Source organism: Phaethon aethereus (genome assembly GCF_964289735.1).
Source record: "Phaethon aethereus genome assembly, chromosome: 5".
NCBI lineage: Eukaryota > Metazoa > Chordata > Aves > Phaethontiformes > Phaethontidae > Phaethon > Phaethon aethereus.
Window position 1 is genome coordinate 43,973,558 of NC_138579.1, and position 23,091 is coordinate 43,996,648.

General features: G+C 41.8%; 1 protein-coding gene across 1 annotated transcript in view; it reads left to right on the top strand.

Annotated features, from left to right (window-relative positions):
* Positions 1-2,476: 2,476 nt before the first annotated feature.
* Positions 2,477-23,091, top strand: part of LOC309405398 (uncharacterized protein) — a gene marked incomplete at its 5' end in the record, with an annotated part of 204,797 nt that continues 184,182 nt past the window's right edge. The window contains 5 exon segments of the mRNA XM_082000168.1: positions 2,477-2,802; positions 3,529-3,601; positions 3,603-3,647; positions 3,651-3,662; positions 15,970-16,060. Of these exon segments, the coding sequence (XP_081856294.1) occupies positions 2,477-2,802; positions 3,529-3,601; positions 3,603-3,647; positions 3,651-3,662; positions 15,970-16,060 (547 nt within the window).

Genomic DNA, 23,091 nt, shown 5'->3' on the forward strand with positions numbered 1-23,091 from the left:
CTGAGGTGAATCTCACCAGAGCAGGCTTGGGAGTACATTAACTGGATTAAATCCTTTTGGATAAAACTAAATTGGAAAAACTTATTCCAGGTGCACAGTTGTTATAGTCATTAATAGACATTCAGTCTAAAGTATTAGAGCTTGTTCAAAGCAATCACCTCCTGAAATATATATAATAAGGACCTAGCACCCTCAGCACCAACTGTTTCACTGAACAGAGTGATATGCTGTGAGCTGCGCTGCTGCTGTGTATGTAGCCCATGTTGTGTCATTTTTTGTTAAGGAAGATGTTTGGCAGCTGATGAAATAGTTGCAGGAATAAAGGACTTTCTGTGCCTAGCATAAAGTAAGCAACTTATTATTTCCCATTCTTTGTCCGTCTGCCCCCCCCCCCCCGCCATTTGTCTATCATACAGAATATTCTGATTTTTTAGCTGGAACAATCTTTGAATGTTCTACAGACATCACAAACACGACAACCTGATGTTAACTTGTTTAAAAAAATTGCACATATTTTATTTTAGGGGCTTAGGAATTTCCTGAGAAATCATGTTATATTCATCTGAAATTTTGAATTTTAAATGTAGAGAGCTGCATTATTTTGAACTTCACTAGAATGACTCATTTTAACTTCATGAGGGAAAAGATAGTTTACTCTTTAACCCTTTATAATTTAGGCAACATTCTTTTATTGGGAATTGGGCTATAATTTACATGTTAAACTGAACATAAACATGATATGAACTTCTTTCTACTCACCATCTGACTAGAGCATAAGTATGGATTTGTATTATACAATTAAAAATCTGATACAGTCTAATTCTACTAATACTATTGACAAGATTATTTGATATAAATTTTGTTATATAGTGTGTGGAAGAGAGGATTTATATTTTGGTTATGTTATTACAGTGTGTATTTTATATATAATACATAGGGTAGTATCTCACACACATAGTAGGTGTGCTTGTATACGCACACATATAAATATGTGCATGTCTGTAGAAATTAGTGTCGTCTGTGAAACCTTCCTTGAATTCACCGGCTTCCACTACTTGTCTTCTAAGGAGATTCACATGCTTGAAATGAAGTATGTGTATATATGCAGAAGAAATTGTGAATTCTGCTATTTCTGTGACAGGAAAGGGTTGCCGAATACTTCCTCTGAGAAGTGATCCAGAAGATTATTGAAGGCAGGGATTTGTTGTGAGAAGCAAAGGAAAGGGGACTCTGGAGTTATCAGCCCATGTGGGGTGAGGGAATTACTGTGTTTGGTGTCTTTCAAGAGTTTCCTATTTAACTGAAAAATGAAAACGAGTCTTAGGGTACCACTCTACCTCTACTCTTCAAGGAGGTTCTGCAGATTAGAAAAGGCAGTATGAAGCAAAAAAAAAAATTAACTGCTTTTTCTCCACTGTGCACTGAGAGAAGGCATTTCTAGCCTTTAAGCTAGCACATTTTTCCTTTTGTGGTCTCTGACTAAATAGGGTCCACTGTACTAAAGAATGATTGAGAGACATACACGGCTGCCAAGGGCATATTCTTTAGTGGAGAAATTGCCACGTTTCTCAGTCAAGGGGTAAAAAAAGGGAACAAAAGCAATCTTTCCTCTTCTGCATTCAACCACTTGTCAGGTTGTAGTTATGTTCTCTACATAGCATATTAACTCAATATTCACCTGTGGAATAATATTAAATCAGAGAAAATTGAGCTCTCATCACCATCATTTGCTTAATGTTGTTTTATCTCCCAGTGCCAGGAATCGTTACTTCAAACCATCCTTCTTTTTGTTTTGCGTTGTCTGGCTTCACTCATTAGATCAAACCCTTCTATCCACGCGTGTGACTGTGCCCGATGATAGTTTTAAAACAACGCGTGGAAAAGAAAACTTTATGTGCCAAAGGCTATTTCCAGATTCTCTTTTTTTATCTTCACCACCGAAGAGTACACCCTCACGCGAAGCTGCAGCAGCGGGCGCAGCCCCATCCTGCAGGCTGGAGACAGGCTACATCGGCCGAGGACAACGCGAGCGACCGCAGCTCTCTCCTGGTAGCTCAGCACTGCACCAAAAGCGGTTAGGCAACGCTAGGCACGGAGTGAGGCCAGAGCCCGGACAACAGGCTCTCATCCTGGCCAAACGCCACTTCCTTGTTTGACCGTGGCTGGGTCAATTACTCCCCTGCATTCCTATCAGGTATACAATGGAAATTTGAGGTGGTGAACATGTTACAGTTCGTAAAGCACTTTAACATCAAATGTCGGGAAGCATTTATGCTCCAGCGTGGCTAGTGGGCTTTGTTGGTGAAGGCCGCCCGGAGGCCTGACTTCGCTGGAACCTTTGGGCTCTGAATCTCTCGGAGCATTACCGAGAGCCCCATGGAAGCTCCGCGGCCGCCTCCTCCGACAAGACGTGACCTCGGGGATAGGATTTTCCGCTAGGAGAGAGAAAGAAAGAGACCGGCTGCCCCCCACCAACATGGCGGCCCCTGACCCCCCGCGCTTCCTCTTCCGGCCGGGGTTGCCATGGCGCTGCCCCCCCTCGGCCCACCCTCCTCCCTCCCGCCGGTGTGTGTTTACATCGGGCAGGAGGAGCCGGAGCCCCAGCGCCGGGGGAGACGGGGACACAGCCGGCGGCGACAGCCGCCCGCCCGCCCTCCATACCCGCCGGGCGGTGCTCCGGGAGACGCGGCATGAAGGTGATGCTCGCGGCTGTCACCGGCGCGAGGCGGGGGGTTCCCGCCGGCGGGGGGCGGCTGGGCCGCGGCGGCTCCCGGTGGCTGAGGCGGGGGGAAGCGGCGAGGGGTAGGGTCCGGGCTGGTGTAACGGGGGCCGGGCCCGAGGACGTAACCAGCGGCGGGACGTGGTGGCCGTTCTCTCTCTTAACGAAGTACAACTTCCAGAAGCTTCTAACTTCGTGGGGGATGTGGTGCCGCTTCTTGGAAGGATTTCCCCCCGTCTCTCCGTGGAAACAGGGATCGCTTCCTGCGGCGCTGTGACGGGGAGGGGGCAGGGGGCGTCCGGAGGAGGCTGCCGGCCCCAGGCTTGTGTCTCTGCGGGGAAATTGTCCTGCTTCCCCCAGGCTTCATCCCTCCAGCACACGGTTGCGTGGGCGGCTTCATTCCCCCCGCAGCCGTGGGGTTTCGCCCACGGGAGCAGCTCCGGCGCTCACCTGTGCTGCTCCTCTCGCAGGCCCATCCGAGAGCGCGGGGCAGGAGGTGGTCGCCTTTCTCCTTACTTCACGGTGGCAAGCCATTAGGCTAGAAACGGGCTAACCCCAGCCGGCTGGGAGAGGTGGGCGCCGAGGCTGGCTGGGCTGTCAGGGCGGTGATGCACTCGCCCTGAGCCGGAGAGGTTGTCTCCTCAGCCGCCTCGGTCAGGAGTCAGCAGTGCTGGGGTATTGTTTTTCTTCCCGTTATGTTCTGTGGTATCTGTTTAATTTGCAGGTGTAATCTTGAAACCGTTCCCTCTCATTAATCAGTCTGAAGCATGAGGCACACCAGGCATCCCCTGTCTCCTGAATTTGTCTAGCAGTAAAAAAGCCCCCACAATTATTGATGAGCTAGGTTGTAAGCTCTTTGAGGCAGAAACTGTATGTAGTTATGGTCTGTACCTATCCTGATGGAGAAACTGGGCTCAGGCCTTCCTCCTAGCCTGTCAGTCAAGTAAGTATGTGTTAGAAGTTCTCCAGCTTGTGCAGGTTTTGAGTTCTGGGCAGTGCATCTGTGTCGGTCACTCAGGTTCTGTGCACAAGGAGCTCTCTACTATGTGTCTGTGCGCTAACAGAGGAAAGAAAAGGGGCAAATTCCAAGTATGTGAAATAAATATATACAAAAAGAAAGTTTCCTTCTATGCAGTGTTATTTATTTGTTTTGCTTTTCTTCAAAACCTGATAATAAAGAGTAATTTTTATTTCTCTCTGAATGCTTGTTAGTTCAAATAGTGTGGGATAACAAAAAAATATATATACGGCAGTTACTGGTAAACAGTGCTATGGCCCTGGGTGAGTTGTTGAGTTATATTGCAAAACAAAAACCTCAGAGTGCTGGCTGAACAGTACGTCCAGCTTGAGGCCAAAAATGAAAAGCTGCTGTTTTATTGCATGCAGAGTACACCACTGATTATTCTTGCTGAATTCCTCTTTAGCCCCACTAGAGTGGGGTAAGCTTGTGGCTATTTTAGGTAGTCTCAGTTGAAATACAGCAAGATGTGAGTGGAGTCGTGTTCTGACTGTAAGGAAAATGGGTGTGTTTGGGGTGAGATTCTTTATTAATATTTTTTAACCAATTATTTCTCAGGTATCAGCACTGTGTAGAGCTTTTCAGTATAAAAGGTTTCACAGTTTTATCTCTGAGTGGGTAACTTCTTTCAGTGTGTATTTCTTTCCATATGTACCACCTTTTGCTGTAGCAGTTGCCTCAGTTTCCTCTATGTAAGATCACTGCAGATGCACGATTTAAAGTCTTAAGCTGGACGGGGGGATAATTACATTTTTAATTAACAAGTGGAATGCATCAAAGTGTTTGTGCACAGTTTTTTGCCCCTTAAAATGGGGAGGAAAGGAGAAGCAGGTTGGGGGATGTCTGTGCAGTGTGGGAGTTGGATCTGAATCCCTTTTGTGGACCTGCTTACCAAATAGATCAGTGTGACTTTAAAACAAAATTTAATTTGCTGATCATTGCAGGAAATACATCAGAACCAAGATTTGTGAAAAGTCATCTTGCCTATTTCTCCCCAATTGCTGTTATGTCTTGGGAAATACATTTGAGTTTGTGTGTTTTTCGCAGTATTGGTTTTGAGCCTTTCTCATGGATTCTGTTCAGCAGGTTGCTGAGAAGGCAGACCTGTCAAAGTAAAAGAAGTTAATACTAGTATGTATAAAGATGGTCTGCCTACTTAGGGTGGAAAGAAAGAGAAGCTGAAGAGCTGAAGAGTAGCTGAAGAGAAGTAAGTGGTAGTCAGGGGAGTTCTGCTGTGGAAGTGATCCTTTCAGGATCCATCACTAATGTCTGATGGTTGCTGAGGAAACTGAAGCTTGATGTATTTTATTTTTAAGTAAATCAAATAAGTATCCTATTAAAAAGGTACAGTGGAGTGAAGTAAAATAGTGTGGCAAAGTCATACTTTAAAGCTTGAGGTGTTGAAGCTGGATTGGATTGAAGATATTCTCCATGTGTACCTTGCTTCTGTTGCCATCTCTTTTGAGCAAGTGGCAGTGCTGAAAGAAGGTATCTCTGGGCCCTTTCATGCTATGCAAAATATAAAACTGGTTGAAGCCTCTCTTTCCTGCACTACAGGACAGGAATGAGAGGCAATCAGCTTGAAAGTGGGCCATTCTATATGTAGGAATATTTAAAATGATATGTGATGAATATACCATTTGCTTATCTTCAAGGGCAGATCATCTTGATGGCAAGGAAATACACCTTTTCAGGCTGCATTAGGAGCCTGGGTAACAGGTCTGTCAGGTGGGGAAGGCAGTTTCATTCACTAGGGAAGTGGAGAATTGTGGGGAGGTGAGTAAATCCCCACCCGTCCATCACATTGTCAGCCACCAATTACTGTCCTACAACACAGTATGTTTCCAGTATTATTCTGTTGTGGCGAAGCGCTGGATTTCTGGGGTCTTGGGCAAGCACTGGAGGATGTGCTTGCATCCTTGCTAACAGAACCTCTTCCTGTCTTGTCTTTAACCAGTGAATGAATTGGGGCATTAGGGTAGTCCTTGATGGCTACCTGGCTGCTGCAGTGACTGCATCCAACACTGCTCCTGTCACTGCTCTAACTTAAATCTGAAGTCAGAGGGATGAAAGGCTTTGAGAGTGTCAGGTAGTATGGAAGTTCTTGTTTGGGAAAGCAAACTCAAGATGTGATTTCAGTTAAGCAGATGCTCCCCTTTTTATTGAATTCTCCAAAAAGTGATTCTCCAAAGCAGAATGAGAGCTCATGGTGCTTTGACATGTGCTCACATTTAAGTTCTGTATTTTGTGATAAGACAGGCATCATAAATGTGACATTTTCCTATGAGAAACTTATAGCTATATTTAAGAGAACGAATGTGGACTTACTGCCTATAGTTCTTCTGTTTTTCTGACTGCCTGTAGTACTTGATATTGGCAGATGAATCCTAGAGATCAGATAAAGGCAAGGTTTTTTGAAGATGAAGCATCAAAAGTAATGGAAGGTCTGAGTAAATATTTCTCTTGCTTGTATTTACAGACATCTCTGTTCCTGAAGGATGTCATGGATTGTCCTGTCAAACTTACACGTATATATAACTTTTTTACATGTCTCTGGCCCTGTTTAGCAGGGCTCTTGACAGTTGAAGTGGAAAGTACTTGGGAAAGGAACAGCTTATAAAAAGGAAAATAGGCAAAAGGTACTTGTAGATCACTTGTAGCAGCAAGTCGTGATCTTACTAACATGTCTTGCAGTTAGTTTGGAAGAAAATGAGATCACTATGAAGCCTGAAATAAAAGGGGCATTATCGTTGGCAGGGCTTCTAGCTGTCAAGTTTAAGGCATGCGGGCTAGGTGTGAAATTGAAGAGCTTGATAATACCAGAAGATGTAGTGTTTGTTCTGTAGAGTAAGTAAATATTTTACCTGAAATGTTAACGCCTTTAAAACACTACAACAATAAATGCATAGAGCTAAGAGAGCTCTGATCTGAGTTCAGAACTCATTTGTAAGGAAGTAAATAGACTTAACTAGCTAGCCATCAACAAAATCAATTTAAAAATTGTGTGATAAATACATCATATTATAATCTCCCAGCTAATTCAGAAATATTTGATGTTTTGCAGAAAATGCATTTTGAAATTCCTAATGAAATAAGGAAACAGAAATAAGTTCTGTATTGAATAAAATATTTTATTTTTAACCTCAATTTCCAGTGTTTAAAATTGCTTTTGGAATAAATTCTTAACTTCAAATGGATTTGCAGCATTATTTTTGCGTGTGTGTCTGATTTAAAAAAAATGAAATTAAGATTTTGGCAAGATGACTTTTGTGTCAAACTGTTCCAGTGATACCTCTTGTGACTCTCTTTTGGGGAGGAGTGCTCATATTTTTCAAGTTGGTTACATGCTTATGTACTTTGAATTCAATTTATTGTAGAAATTACTATGTTCTAGCTGTAAGAGCCTTTAAAAAAATGAGTTAAATTTCAACTCATTAAAGCTAAAACAGTAGTTGTGCACTTCTAAGGAAATATTATCCTGCCCCCAACTTTAACGATTGCTAATGTTCGAGTTATGGTATACAAATGACACTTTGCCTTCACGTAACTTCTTTTCCAAACAAATGCAATTCAGCACAGTCAGTTTTTGCATGTGAACAGTGCTCTGGACACGGCATACCCTCCTTTGACTGACACCAAATTACGCAGCCTTTTTCAGGGTAACTTTCTGGCCTTCACACTGCTGCCTGGTATCCTTCCGATAATTACACTGGTTAACCTGCTCGGCATGAGGAGTGTTCTCTTCGGGCTGGGTCAGTACATGATCAAATGAAGTGTGGTTTGTTTGGTTTGTTTTTTGAAAAACACGATTAGTTTCTTTCTGTGCTAACAATGATTTAGTTGCTAAAAATCAGATGGAAAATAAATGGTCAATCGAGACAAAATTCAATCCAATAATTAGTTCAAAATCTAGAACTGTCTGAACTACCACTGAGCAGCCTGTATTGACTTTTTGCTGTATAAATGGTGTTATCTGCCCCATATGAAGTGTGACTGTCAAAAGTGGAAAGCGAACTGTTTACTGGTTTCCTGAATGGAGAATAGATTGTGGTGTCATTAGTGCTGTTGAAAAGTTATTTATGCCAAGTAAACCCTAATTAGGATTACTGGCAGTAAAAAGTTGTTTTATTGCTGTAGAAATAGGATTTGACTCTTCTGCTGAGAACAACAGATCTCAATCTTGATTTGGAATTTGCAACATTAAAACTTGCTGTCATTGCCTCTCTCCACCAGTCCTGTTGTCAAGACAAAATTAAGTGGTGTTAAAATCATAGCCTCCCTAACGTGTTTGTTCAAATGCAGAGAAGAGGAAGTAATCTAAGCAACTCTTCTAGTTCTTTCTTACAGTGTACTTTGAACAAAGTGCTATAATTTTACACTACTGTCACCCTCAGCATTTCTATTTCTGTACTTTCCTTTAGTGTTCTAGGGGATTTATAACTGCAACTCACATTCCCCTTGGGCTGGAACCTGGCACAGCAGCTCTCATTATGAGCTAACCTTGTTTTGCAAAATTAAAAGCAAAGCATCCATCAAGCGGCTTTCTTAAACCTACAGCAACATGAAAAAAAATGTTTATAGTTGCAGATCAGTTTTTTTCCCTCTGCAGGAAAAATCCGGCTGACTTTGGAAACCCCTAAGGTGTGAGTGTGCAATCAATAGTGATGGCAGATTCAGTGGAATGTTCCTATTATGTTTAGAAAATTTTAAATGAAAGTCTTAATTCCCCAATATGCTGAAAATTCCGTGCTGAAATAAAAGCTGCAGCTGCAACAGATACCTGCCTAACAAAGGTACAGTGATAGTTTTAAACCTGTTTCCACTGCCACTAACTGCTCAGAGTGCAGTAGCGTATAAGGAGATGGTTGGGTGCTTCAGCTGACAGTTAAAGTACCTGTAGACCCTCAGCTCCCTAGAAAAGGGAGCCGTCATGTTGACCTACTCAGTATCTGCTTGTTTAATTTTTTTTTTTTTTTTAAACAAACCAACCTTTTGTTTTCTGTAGGATTTGGGGCTTTATGTGATTGTGTAGAAGCAGAAAGGACATTCTGCACCACAAGCCACTTTCAAATATGGAAGATGGAATAATTTAATTTGATTAAACCTGAAATACCAAAGATAAGTTCTGAGGAACTTCCTAACAGTGATTGGATGGAGGAGAGATCCCAAATTAACACTGTAATTAATGATATCATTGTAGGGAAGCCTGATGAAGGTCAACTTCATTAGTACTGGATCTGACAAGCCCTTTGGCATCTGCACGCATTCAGCCCAGTTGTCATATGTATCATCTCTCACCCAGTTGGAGGAACCTGGGGTGAGAGGAGCTGGGGTTTTTGTGGTTTTAGGAAGAGGCAAATTATGCAAATGTGCAGGAAACTGTGTAGTTTTTAGTCTTAGGGCATGCAATACGCGTTCTTTAAACATAATGCAAAAATAGTCAATGCTTTCACTAAGATACTTTAAAAATACCATTGTAGTTTCCTAAAGCACTTAAACTGTCCTATACTTGGGGATGACTTCACTTGTCTCTTCCCACATACCCACCCAGTCTTGTAATTCTTTAGGGGTGTATCTGTCCTTTGTAGTTATCAGTTGATACGTATTTGATGCTTTATAAAAAAGGTGTTGGACCTGTGCTGGGAAAGCTTACGAGAGAAATCACAGATGTGGAGGGGTGAACCTTGTACTGCCACTAATTTTCCTCTGCTAAATTGCTTTATTGGAATTGTGCCTACATAGAATACCAGGTCTGAAAGTCAGTGTTAGGCAGGACAGAGGACATGATTTAGGCTGGCAGTTGAAGATTTGCATGGAATGAGGTAGGTCTGACCTTGTGGGCTCTTAAGGACAGGCTTTATGAGGAATGAGGCAGTTTTGAATAGTGAAAGAAGTGAGATTCTAGGCTCAAGGCCAGAATGGAGGTAAATGTGAAGATGAATGTCAAAAAGGAAAAACTGGAGTAAAGTATTTGGGAGCAAGAAAGAAAATACAAAGATCTAGGTCAGGAAATAAACACTGTTTTCACTTGAAAATGCCCAGGGAAAGTAGTAGCTAAAGCTGCAGATTTTAGAATAATTTTCAAAGGGTAGTCTCAGAACTGAGACACCAAACAGCTGCTGAAGTCACTACCGTGGGCTTTACATTCATTCCTCCAGCATCTGTTCTGCAAGGGGGAAATGATTACTTAATAAAATTCAGTATAATGGAGAAGAATATTCATGCTGTGGGTTTTCATTTGGTTTTGCTTATGTGGTTTGTGGCTTGTTGGGGGCGGGGGGGGGCTTGGATTTTTTTTGTTGTTGTTTTGGGGGTTTTGTTTGTTTGTTTTTAAGAATACCGTGTTTCAGGGGTTGAGTAGGAATGGCAAGAAGGAACAGAATTGTAAGATATGTGCTTCTCCTTGGTTGGGAAGAGCAGTAAAGTGTCTTTCTATTAGTAAGTGTAAACTGAAGGAAACTTGAACTTATTTGCCCCAAACTAATTCAATTTCAGTAATAATTTTTCACAGGATGGATTCTTTTTTTTGTCTTTTGTCCCCCCTGTCCCCTTTCGGCCTTTGTATTGGCATTTTATTTTTTGCTATTCATTAGCCTTTTCCTGGCTCAGTGAACGGTCAATTGACAGACTCTACTTCAGTTTATGTATTGTAATTACTGTAATGCTAAGTACAAAAGCAGAGCCTAAAAGCAGCAGCCGTGGTGGTGGTGGAGGGTAGGGTTTTTTCATTGTTTCAAGATGGTCTGTAGGGACTTTTTAGAAAGCTTAGCCGTTTCCAGTGTTGACTTACCTGTTTGGGCATTTGCAGTGACAGTCTCATGTAGCTGTTGAGTTAACGTGCAAAATGGGCTGATAATGGTTGCCTGGTGTTGGGACTGCTCTTGACCTATGGTGGGTTTTTTGAGTACTTAATACTTTGCTGACACTGAGAAAGTATAAGCTGTTTTTATGATTGACCATGCTGAAAAAATTTGTTAATACAAATGTGGTGATAAATGCAGCTTAGTTTCAGTGTCATAAGCATAACTCAGTACCTTGCAGAAAGTACTGTCCCTCACTTGATAGGAACCTTCTTTCTGTCACACGTAGATTTATCACAGCACTTGTAAAATGTACAGTCTTTAAGTATACTGAAAAAACGAGCACATCACTGAGGTTATGGTCAGAATTATTCTCAAAAGTGTTGTGTCCCATGGAAAAGCATGTGGTGTAGTCTGAAACACTTGTAGGTCATTTGTCACACTTGTTCAGTTCAGTACTGGAAGTCCTCTCCATCCATAAATACATAGCCTTCTGTGAAACACAGTATAAGACAGCAAACGAACGCTAATTTACCAGGTCGCAGCAGCCCAGAACATGTGAGTTAAACTGCACTGTAAGGTCATACAGTGTGATCAGAACATATTAACCTGTCTCCCTAGGGCAGTTTCTGTGAGAATCCCTGTAGGTTTTTTTTCTCTTGATCTTTAGAATTTGCTGTGTTTATACAAAGCTTTTCAGCTTCCTTGTAGTTCATTGAAACTGTTGGGAGGGACAGAGTGAGCTACCTTGGAATTGGCACATCCATAACTTCAGTTTGGAAGGGTGGGTATTGCCTCTGCTTAAGTGGGCTTGTTTCTGGTCAGCTTAGATCTTGTTTTAAAACATGATGTATACAAATTTCCACTAAATCTTAATAGTGCTCATGGTCAGAAACTCATACATTCCTGAAAGAAATTGTACAATGTGCTTGCTTGTGAGAGCAGGGACCATCTCTGGAGAGCCGAGAGGTTTTTCTTTGTTATGTATTCCTAGGCTCCATGCCATAACCTAACTATTCCTTTAATAATACCTGTTTAAATCTGTGCTTCTCCAGTGGCTCTAGTGAGGAATGAAACCACATTCTCAATTAAAAAGACTATATAAACTCTAAACAATGGAAAGAATATTGTACAGTTAATAATCTACTGAAGTTTCTGAACTGTTGATACATCTTCCTGCATCCTACATGCTCCTAGAGGGAGTATCAAAGCAAAAGCAACATCTGTGTACATTACTTCTGCCATGGCTGCAGCTCAAGAGGATTGTTACAGAATTGTTGGACACTGCATGGCTGCTTATCTGCAAGCCATTGACTTTATACAGTTGTGTGCGTCCCATTCCCCTATTTGTCTGTCAAGGATACTTAAGAATACAGCAGATGTAACTAACAAAGCAATGGATGTGCTAATCTAAGATACAAAGCCATTGTAAAGAGGCTTTGTAATCTTATTAATAACACCTGTCAGTGTTTGAGCCTTAAGTATTAATTCTAGATATGGGTATGAGAACCTAGGATCTCATCTACTGTTAACTGTTTTACATTTTAATTACTTAGTGAAATTCAATACCAACTCTGTGCACTTACTCACTGGTCTCAGTGATGAAACTGATACTCTGAAGTCCAATAAACACAGGTGTTTATGAGACTACTTCTAGAAGCTCCCTATATTGTAAGTGATTATATGTATCTTAGTGATATATATATATATATATATATCTCATAGAATCTTTGGGTTGGAAAGGACCTTTAAGGAAAGGACTGTCTAGTCCAACCCCCCTGCAATGAGAAGGGACATCTTCAATTAGATGAGGTTGCTCAGAGCCCCGTCCAACCTGACCTGGAATGTTTCCAGGGTTGGGGCACCTACCACCTCTTTGGGCAACCTGTGCCAGTGGTTCACCACCCTCACTGGGAAAAATTTCTTCCTTAGATCTAGCCTAAATCTACCCTCTTTTAGTTTAAAACCATTGCCCCTTGTCCTGTCACTACAGGTCCTGCTTAAAAGTCTGTCCTCATCTTTCTTATAAGCCCCCTTTAAGTGCTGGAAGGCTGCAATAAGGTCTCCCTGGAGCCTTCTCTTCTCCAGGCTGAACAGCCCCAACTCTCTCAGCCTGTCCTCCCAGGAGAGGTGCTCCATCCCCCTGATCATTTTTGTGGCCCTCCTCTGGACCCTCTCCGACAGGTCCGTATCTTTCTTGGGCTGAGGGCTCCGGAGCTGGATGCAGGACTCCAGGTGGGGTCTCACCAGAGCGGAGTAGAATCACCTCCCTCAACCTGCTGGCCATGCTTCTTTTGATGCAGCCCAGGATATGGTGGGCCTTCTGGGCAATATCAACAAATAAGAACTTGGGTTATTCTGTAGAAAACATTTCTAACTTTATTTTAAAAACTAGGAAATATCAAGATTTCAAGGTTTCTTGGAAAACAGTTCTTGGAAAAGTTAAGTTTGTGGTTATTTGGCATGCCATATTTCAGCCTAGACTGTGTTTTCAATTTTTAGCATTGAATTTTGAAATGAAAAAATTTGTAAATCAGTTTTTCTAGTGTTTTATTTGGAAAGATTCTCAAAAAATAGAGGAAATGCATACCAAATACAGTTCAAAATATGCTGTGATGTGATTAGTTGGTTTTGAGTAGCGGAAAAAAAACCCCTTAAAAAATTCTGGCCATTTCTGTTAGATGTTAAGGATGTTCTATAAAGTAGTAGTCTTGGACTGTGAGGTTTTTTTTCTTTTTTTTTTTTTTTTTTTCCCTGTGGGATTCCAGTTAAAGTTTTGAATTGGAGGGAAGTAGGTGATGGCAAACAGCTTCTCAGCCATGGACTTCTTAGTCTGTAGTGGGCTCTGTTTTCCTCACAGCCGGATTTGTTAATACTAGCTTAGGACTAAGGTTGACCTTCAACTAAGATAAACCTTTATTTCAGGGTAAGCATTGTCAATGATAACAACCACCCTAGAGCACTGTACTGCTGGTGAACACTGAGCAGTAAGTACTTCATGCACAAGGGGGAAAAAAACCATAATGCCACCATTCACTTTTGATAGCATTTTGCATCATCTTTGTATTTATGTAGATAACAACTGTAGGGAGCATCACTATCATGGGTTGTTGTTAGGAGAAGCCACTGAGCAGGTTTGTTTCACAGTAGCAAAGTAAGATTACTGACTATTTTGAAGAAGGAAAGAGAATGTTTTTCTTACTGGCTTTTCCTTAGTCCCTGGAAGTGGGATTGTCGCCTTGGGCATTGTATAGTTAGTAAGGACTTAAGCTTTGCCTTGTGCAGATGGTTCTGGTACTTTTTTTGTTACAATAATTTTGGTGTTGCAAAGTGGACAGTACAGGCAAAGGATTTGAGACCGCTTCTAGTTTAGGAGTTCTTATAGTTGTGGTTGAGAATGTTTGCAAGGCAAATATTGGTACCTCATGTCCTACATGGCTACATCTTTTATATGGAAATAAACGTTCTGACTTGGTATACTACTGTAGCCTCGCCTTCTCCTTTCTCTCTATGTAGCATTAATGGGTAGGAAAGAAATGTATATAAATATATTGCCTGTGGTTGATGTAGAATCTTATTCAAATACATATTCTATATTCAATTTGTTGCTCCTATCCAGAATTGTTCACACATTCTTAAAATCTAGATCACATTATTTAGGTCAAGTGAGGAGATGGTTAGACCACAGTGTTGGTAACTGACGCCTGTTTAATTGTACTAAGTCAGGCAACTTACTACTTCCTCATCTGTACCCTGGGGTTAAAATATTTTTGTTCTCCTTTCCATGATAGCTACAACAAGGCATGACTTAATGTTTGAACTGTTCATCGACCAAAGCTGGGCAGTATTGATACCAGGTGTTTTTAAATGAGGAGAAATAAGTAAATAGCTTAGGTAAAGCTTGCGTAGTCATGGATGGCAGAAACCAAGGTTACAATGGTGGCACTAACACAACAGACCTGTACACTTCACCTGGCTGGCCTGTTTTTCCCTGCTGTCAGACTCTTGAAAACAATGTGATGGTACTTCTTGTTTTCATGTCCATTTTGTTCAAAAAATGGGGAACAGATGAACACGTAAGATACTTGTGCAAAGGAAGAAATTTGAAAAGTGTTAGCCATTGTAATGTGCAAACTGAGGAAACAGAGAAAGTATGCAGTGCTGTTGGGGGTAACCTTGCAGTCAAAGGATTTGGGAAGTATGAAAATAAATACTGCAGCTTTAATGCTACGAGCCCTTTTTCTTCCTGAGATGATAAAATCTTGCAAGCTTTTGATGTACCAGTTTAAGCTGGCTTCTGTAACCTTCCAGCTGCATATGTTAATACACATTTTCAGATAGTCGAGACTACAAACCCATTCATCCTTTCAAAGTGCACAAAAGCCACGTTTTCTAATGACAGCTAAGTTTCTGATTTCACTCTTGACTGTATTAGCATTCCAAAACAAGAAAATTGGTTAGTATTTTTGAAGGAGCTCTGTAGCATGCCTAGTGCTTATTCTATCATTACTTTAAAAAAAAAAAAGGGGGGCAGGTAGGGGAGAGGAAGAGCAGACAGTGGTTTTTCTTTTTTTCTTTATTTGGTCGTTTGAAACTTAAAAAGCAATTACACTTTTATAGCTCCACAAGTCATGAAAATATTGTGTGTGCGAAGTGAGTTCAGCAGCCTTAAATACAAGTGAATGCTCTCTTAAGTCTACAAATCTGATAACTCTGCTCACATCCTCCCATCAGCAGCGTTGCAGGCTCTTTTGAAGATCCTGAAGGCTGGAAAGTGGAAATGCAAAACTTTGGAGGGCACTTTTTCAGGAGTGGTTAGTTTAGCGTGTTACACATGCAGGCACAAATGCATGGTTAGGGACACGTAGGAGAAAACAACATGGTCAGTGGACCTGGATGGGGTAGAAGATTGTAAACAAGTTTGCTTTGTTTACTTCTGAAAAATGAGGTGTGGAACCGTTTGTATAACCCATATTGATCTCCTCTGTATTGAACAGGCCACAGACATTTCAGAATCTAGTCTTGGTAAGACAAATCAAAGACTGGATTTTTTTTTTCTCTGAAAATTCTAAGTGATGGCGAATCTGCTGCCACCCTTGATAAATGGGGATTTGAATTTATTATTGCATGCTGTGTTTTAGAAATAGTAATTTAGAAATTGTGCTTCACTGTTCAGTTCCTGGTTTTCAGTCTACTCGGACCCTTGTAACTTTTCTTGATAGCTTGGAGTGTCCTTTTCTCCCCTTTTTTTCTTCCCCACTTCCTGTAAGTAATTTGACTGCAAACAGATCTCCCAGTAGCTTTCTTTTTCATCAGCTAAAGTGAGCTCCTTGTGCCCTTACTGTCTGACATATTATCTAATCCTTAATTATTTCTGTGGCTCCTTTCTGAGGTTTCTGCAATTTACCTCCCCTTGCTGTTCTGTTCTGCAGGGACCTAGCTTAGAAACACGGATGGTGGAAGATGAAACTGAGACAAGAAGTGAAGAACTGCCTCCTCATCTGCGGGAAGAGCCTCCTGAAGGTACGGTACTAGCAGTCAATATAAACTCTTTGCATTAAATTGGGGAAAATGTTCTGGTCAAGGAGGTCTTATTTATTTATCTGTCTGTCTGACTTGAGAGCCTACCTCTGCCTGTTTTCTAAGAGGGATAAAGTTTTGTCAGTGCTGACAGCTGAGCTAACCTCCCAGCCAGAGGTCTAGCCTTTTGCATTCAAAGGAAGCTGCACCTACTGAGGTGCGGACATTGTTCTGCGTTCCCTTTAACAATATGCCTTCTGATTAAAATTGTCTTGCTTGATCATCCTGTCTGTAGGCTTAGGAGTAAAATGCCTCCTCTGCTCTCTTGTTTGTCATGTTTTGAGCCTTCATTAGGGAAGATGTCCTAAGTAGTCATCTATTCTTTCCTTACCTCTCTCTGCAGCATCCTGCTATTGAAATTGTCCCCAGCAGAGATTTGTCAAAGTTACGTATTCCAGTGATTTTTGTTTCTTTCCACCATCTCTCTTGGAAGCCAGTTTAGCCATCTGAGGAGGAGGCAGTGAGACGCTGTCAGTCAGTAGGAGGCTCAAAAATGCCAATTTTAATTAAAAACCTTGTTTGCAATGACATGTGTGGATTTATACAGGGAACGGATTTTTCCCACTGTGTAAATGTTGCAGACATTGTATGTATGCAACAAAATAGGTGTTGCTTTCTTTTGAATAGAAGCTGCTAACATTGCAGCAAGTGATGATATGCTTTGAGCTTTGTCTTCATTTCAGTGACTTTTAAAACACAACCACTCATAATCATTGTGGACTGCTTAAACAACCCAGAGAGTGCTGAGATTCTTATTAGCAACTTACTGTTAAAATACCATGACATGTCTCTGAGAAACATAAATGTGTTTTAAACTTTTCCTTTAAGAGAATAAGAAACTGATACAGCATTTATACTGACAGCCATTTTTAAAGGGAATATGAACCAAGTTTTAGGAATGTGAAGCAGATTTTAGGATTTTGCAGCTCTAGTCCTTTCTGTTGAGCATTCTGTTACAGGTTGTATTTTCTTGTTTTGCCATTTCATATACTCTGTGTTGGCAATTACAGCATATAGAGGTAAGTGAAAAGCAGGTTTCTCTTTGCAACTCCTATAAAGCCAGAAGGAAGTAAATGTGGAAGATGTTGTGATTACTAAATATATACACAGGGGATATAATATTGATTTTTTTTTTTTATTTTTAATTTTTTTTTTCTCCCCCCCTTCTTTGTAAGTAATGCCAAGTCATCATGTAATGACAATGCATTGTTGAGAAGAATTCTGGTCACTAGCCTGAGCTGATGATTACATGAGCCTGGAAACCACATTTGTGAAATGTAAAACACAGGAGATCATCTTGTCTCATCAGTTTATCAGGAATAGTCTTAGGTTTTGGCTTATGGCTTTGAATTGTGTAATCAGAGGAGTTTCCTTTAATGTGGCTAAGTATTTTTGCAAACCACGTTTTTGTAGTTGAAATTGTTTGCTTCTGCCTGCAACCGTGCTGGTTCGAATGATGATGAAAAATGACAGTATTAATATTCCACTTCTGTGACTTGTTGGGTGGTCTGGGAGAAGTTACGTGCTCTGGATATGCCCGCTTTGCTAGAGTGAGGAGAAAGAACTGTAACAGTTGAGCTGATTTGGTTAAGCAGCAGTACAGTAGATAATTTGAGTTCTTTTAAAGTCTGAGCTCAGTATATACTACTTAAATTTACAATGTTGTTAAGAGTAGCAAAATAGGAGGGATATTGAGAGCACAACTGAAACTAGAGACTGCTTGGGAGACGAGGTGGGAAAATTGCTCCTGAAAGAGAGCCATCAGGATTGTGCTGAAATTATAGTTGTCTCTGTGTATTAGTGGAGGTGAGTAACGGGAGCCTTGCTTAGAAGCTGCTGTCTACCAGCGCAGACCAACCTTCATGACTATAAAGGCCATGTAGTTGCAGGAGTGGTTACAAATACGTTATGGAAGAAACAGATCTCTGAAGTTCTTTTAATATTAAATACCATTAAGCACTACATTCTTGTTGTTGCTCTTCTACTGACTTCTGGTTTCTGATAGCACTTTCCTAGTTAAAGCAAATGCTTTGCAATAAATAGATAAATTATGTTGTCCTGACTGCTGCGCTCTTGTTTCCTGGGATCTGTGGACTGGAGACTCTGTCTGCTTGCCTTCTGGTGATGAGGGCGTAGGGGATGGAGAGCTCTCCAGACTCCATGCCCTTCTAGCACAATCCATTATTTCACCAGACTGCATCATAGTGACTTGGTTTTCTAGCTTGCACTGCATATTTATCCCCCCCTGAAAGGAGGGAACTGGAAGCACTGGACTATGTAAATATTGCGGTAAAATAAAAGGTTACCCCTTCAGGGACTGTCACGTTTCTGAAAGTGTGGCAGTATGGCCTTCTACAAATTGGACAATTTAAAGAGTCCATCATGTATGTAAGCATCTTCAATAGACGTGTGTGTGGGTAACAAGCAGGGCAGTACAGCAAACGTTGCTTTCTGGTGCTGTGTGAAGAGGAAGTTTTGCGGTTTAAAATGGAGATCAACCAGAGCATCCCTGAAAGGTAACCGTCGGAGGTTAGTATTTGTGTGTAGCCTGACATGATTTTTTTCACCTTCTGTCAAAGTTAACTTTTTTGCTCTTAAAATAAGTCAGGGGAGTAAGCGGGTAAAAAACAACAGCTGGCACAAGGTGCTGTAAGTGAGAGTAGGTACCGACACAGTCGTAAGGAACGGTGATGAAGGTGTGTTCTCCTCGGTGGCGTTGATACGCTGTGCGCCGTCCTGAAGCGGAGAAAGGCGAATCTGGTGGGTGAGGCGCCGGCCGCAGCCGTGTGTGAGGAGGGCGCAGTGCCCGCGGAACGCCCGCGGGCGGGCGGGAGCGCCGCGCGGGCCGCGGTGGGGGGGGGCGGGGCGCTGCGGGCTCGGCAGCGGCGGCGCCGCGGCCGCCTGGGGGCGCTGCGGGCCCGGCAGTGCAGCCGCTGCCCGCCGGCCCGCGCCTGGCGAGGCGGCCCCGCGGCGGCGGGTGCCGGCGGCGGGGAGCCCGGGTTTCGGACGTCTCTTTGCACACGTCCCGGTGAGCAAGGGGAAGTGTTTAAGCCTGCCAAGTCCTTCCCCGTAAGCTGCTTTGCGATATTGCAAGGGTCGCTTTCCACACTTTCTGCCTCAGGAAGGCTGTTTATCCCGTAATGATATTGTGTGACTTGACTTAGTGATCCATTTGCCCAATTCACATTTTTGTTTTTTATTCTCCATCTTTCCTTCCTCTTCCATCTTTCTAACATGTCCCCCCTTCACCCACCCCCCTCTCCCCCAGTTAAAAGGCGAGTGGGGTGGAGCAGCAGTAACTAGCATTTGGGGTGCTGCTCAGGCCAGTGTGCTTAACGCGTCACCGGGAAGACTGCGCGTATGGCAGAGTTACCGTCACCAGCGCAGGGCAGCGAGCTCTGGGGAGGAGTGAGTCTGTTTTGAACGGCATGGAACGCTTCCCTCTTTGCAAGGATCCAGCACTGCCGATCTGTGTTGCCACGTGTTCGAGCACTGAGCTACTTTCAGGTAGATTCTTTGTGATCTGGAATGTTTGCTGTTAAGGGGCATTCTGCGCACAGTGAGAGAACTCGATTCAGTTACCCAAGTACAGCAACACCTCGCTGTATCTGTTGCTGCTTTATCCACCATTTCAGAGTTCTGTTGCTGATCGTTTAATTCCATGCACTATTAATTGTTATCATGGCCTTGCTTTTCTGTCCTTTTCCATTAAATTACCCAAGGAAGGTGATGGCAATGAAATCTGATGGTGATTAAATCTTCTGTAACATGATCAGTTATGAAACAGCAGCATCTCCTTTGCTGGACGACTCAGATCTTGATCTCTTTTATTTGATGAATCACTGACCCTGACCTTATTCCTGCTTCTCCATCCTGTTATCAGTAGATGGAGGGAAGTGATCCTTCCCTGTACTCAGCACTGATGAGGCCACACCTGGAGTACTGTGTCCAGTTGTGGGCTCCACAGTATGAGAGAGACATGGATGTGCTAGAAAGAGCCCAGCAAAGGGCCACAAAGACAAATAAGGGACTGGAACATCTCGCCTGTGAGGAAAGGCTGAGAGAGCTGGGACTGTTCAGCCTGGAGAAGGATTGGGGGGAACTTACCAATATATACAAATACCTGAAGGGAGGGTGTAAAGAAGACGGAGCCAGGCTCTTTTCAGTGATGCCCAGTCACAGGGCCGCAGGCAGTGGACACAACCTGAAACACAACTGAACATAAGGAAACACTTTTTCACTGAGAGGGTGACCAAGCACTGGAATGGGTTGCTCAGAGAGGTTGTGGAGTCTCCTACCTTGGAGATATTAAAAAGCTGTGCAGCCTGTTCTGAGGGAGCTTGCTTGAGCAGGAGGGTTGGACCAGATGATCTCCAGAGGTCCCTCCCAATCTCAACCATTTTGTGATTCTCTACCTTATACATGCTATCTCTATCTGTTTAAAATCTCTTTCTGAAGTTCCTGCATTTATCCCCCATCTATTACATCTATTACTTTTCTTATGGGAAAAGTAGCTTTACTCTGTCAAATGGCTAAATGTTACACATTTGGGAATGCATCCTTGGTAGATACTGGCGTATGGCTGCAGTTACTTTTGGTCGTATGTCAGTAACTAGTACCGAGTATACTAAAGCTTAGTGCAAGGTGGTATGGTCTGATTGAAAAGCTGTGTCATTAGTTAACAGCAGTAGCTCCTCTTGGGAGTTTACAAACCAGCTCCTTCTTCATGATCTTTAAATATTAAGCATTAAAATTTTATCAACCAGCCTACTACAACCAGTTTGGTAATGAGCCTGAGTCTTGTGTCTGAAGTGTCTGGTATCTCTTCCACAGTTTTCAGATCTAGCAGAGATGTTCCTTCTTTGTTGCAGGCAGATTGGGCCTCATGGAGTAAAGCTTTATTAAAAGCAATGGGTTTTAGCAGCTCTGCAGTATATAACAAATCTTGGGAAATTTACTTTCCCAATAACTGAAGTGTTCCTAATTCAAATTGTTTTACTCTTGCTGTGGGTAAAGAACACACACAGATAGTTACTGTAAATCAGATGATTTGCACCAACTTAGAACATAGTATGTTGTGTGCACCTTATAATCTGTCTCCATGGAGGCATATAGCCTTTTCTGTTGTTTTATATCTTCTGCAAGATAAAAGTATATTGCATACTTCTGTGGGAAGCTTTAGGACTCCTTACCCACAGTGTGGGAGTCTTTGATCCAAAGTATTTGGGAGTTTTGTGGATCACTCATTCAGGATTGTCATTGGATACAAGTTTTTACCCAGGTGTGTTATCTGTGTAGATCTAACTCAAAAAAAAAAAAAAAAGGTATGGTTGCATTTCAATTGAGATACTACTATGCATTTGACACTTCTGAAATTTATAATTAGACTTTTAACTTCATCCTGGGGTTATGTTGGGCTATTCTTCTAGGAGAACATGGCAATTTCTTGAAACCAGCAAATGCTGGAAGAACACTGCTGTTTAGGCGTCTCATCTGAGATGCAAGGCATTGAGTTCAAGTCCATGATATAGGTATTCCAACTTCGAAAAGGTATATTCCTATAAACAGATCCAGTTTTGATGAATGTGTGGTGCTTTTCCAATTAGTTTGCTCAAAGTGTTCTTTACAGAGTACAGTCTCCATAAGAGAGAAAACTTTATTGTTGGGCAAAATGTTTGCTGCAGTTGGCGCCATACCAAGATTTAAATGATGCAAACTTGAGCTGCACCATATTTTACATCCTCTTGTTGTAAGTAATGTTTAGTATGTTTCTCTCTAAACTACCTGTATCCAAATAACCACAAAGAAATCACCTTGGAAAATGATGCAGTTAATAGCAAGTCGGTTTCCTTTCAGTGTTAAGTTCTGTACTGAAAATTTTTGCTTCTCCTGATATAAAGTAATTTTAATAAATTTGCCTGTGGCACTTAGTGTCATCTGTTACATACACACACATGTGTATGTAGCCTACCAGACTAATATCTTCAAGAAGTTCTGTGAAGCTGGTAGTGCAAAACTATGCTATCATGCTAAGCTCTCTTCTGCTTTCCCAAGTCAAATCATTCTCCTCAATGTACTACCTCGTGAGGTCCAACAGTCAAATCCTTCTACAGAGAAGGTCTTTAAATGATCTGCTTTTTTTTTTTTGTCTAATGGACAGTTGGCAACATTTTCAACCTGGATTCACCTCTGCAGTTCTGTGGTCTTATAACTAAAGCAAAAAACTAGGAACTGGGACAGCTCTATTCCTAGCTCTACTGTTGATGTCTTCTGTGGTACTAGTCAGGTAGTTTGGCCTTCCTTGAACCATAGTATTCTTCATGTGTGAAACAGAAATGACTGTTCTTATTTATAAATGAGGATGGTGAAAAAGCAAATGGTAACTTTTAAAGCTTTTAGAGGTAAAAGATACTTTTGAAAATTGAAACAGAAAATGTGATCATAATGTATAAATAATACGAAACTTTGCCTGATATATAACTTGTCAGGCTTTTTTTGGGGGGTGGGGGGGGGAAGTCCTCAAAGAGGTGATTGGACTTGTCAGGTAACTTCAAATAGAAAGGCAGGTTTCTTAAAAAGCAGAGAAAGAAATTAGCAATGAGGCTGTCTGTTCTTTGGAGCTGGGACTTCATGTACTTGGTGTGTCCTCTCATCTGTAAAAACATTTCCTGAGCTACTTCTGTAAATGGCCTGAGGCTGAAGAGCAACATTTCAATATAATCTGTCTCTTTTTAAGGCACAGATTCTGTGCAGCCATACTGCATGCTGTGCAGGCCAAAACAGTCCTTGTTTCTGCAAAAAGAAATGACCTGGAGTGTCATCTCAGTCTTCTGTGCAAAGTCTGCCTTAGTATTTCTGGTAAAGTTTTAAAACACTGTCACATCTATCCAAGTTCTACTACTGTGTTTCTGTTTAATTTCTTATCATCATTGGTTTAGTAAAAACTGAGATTCTTCTTGTTTAAGTTCTCCAGT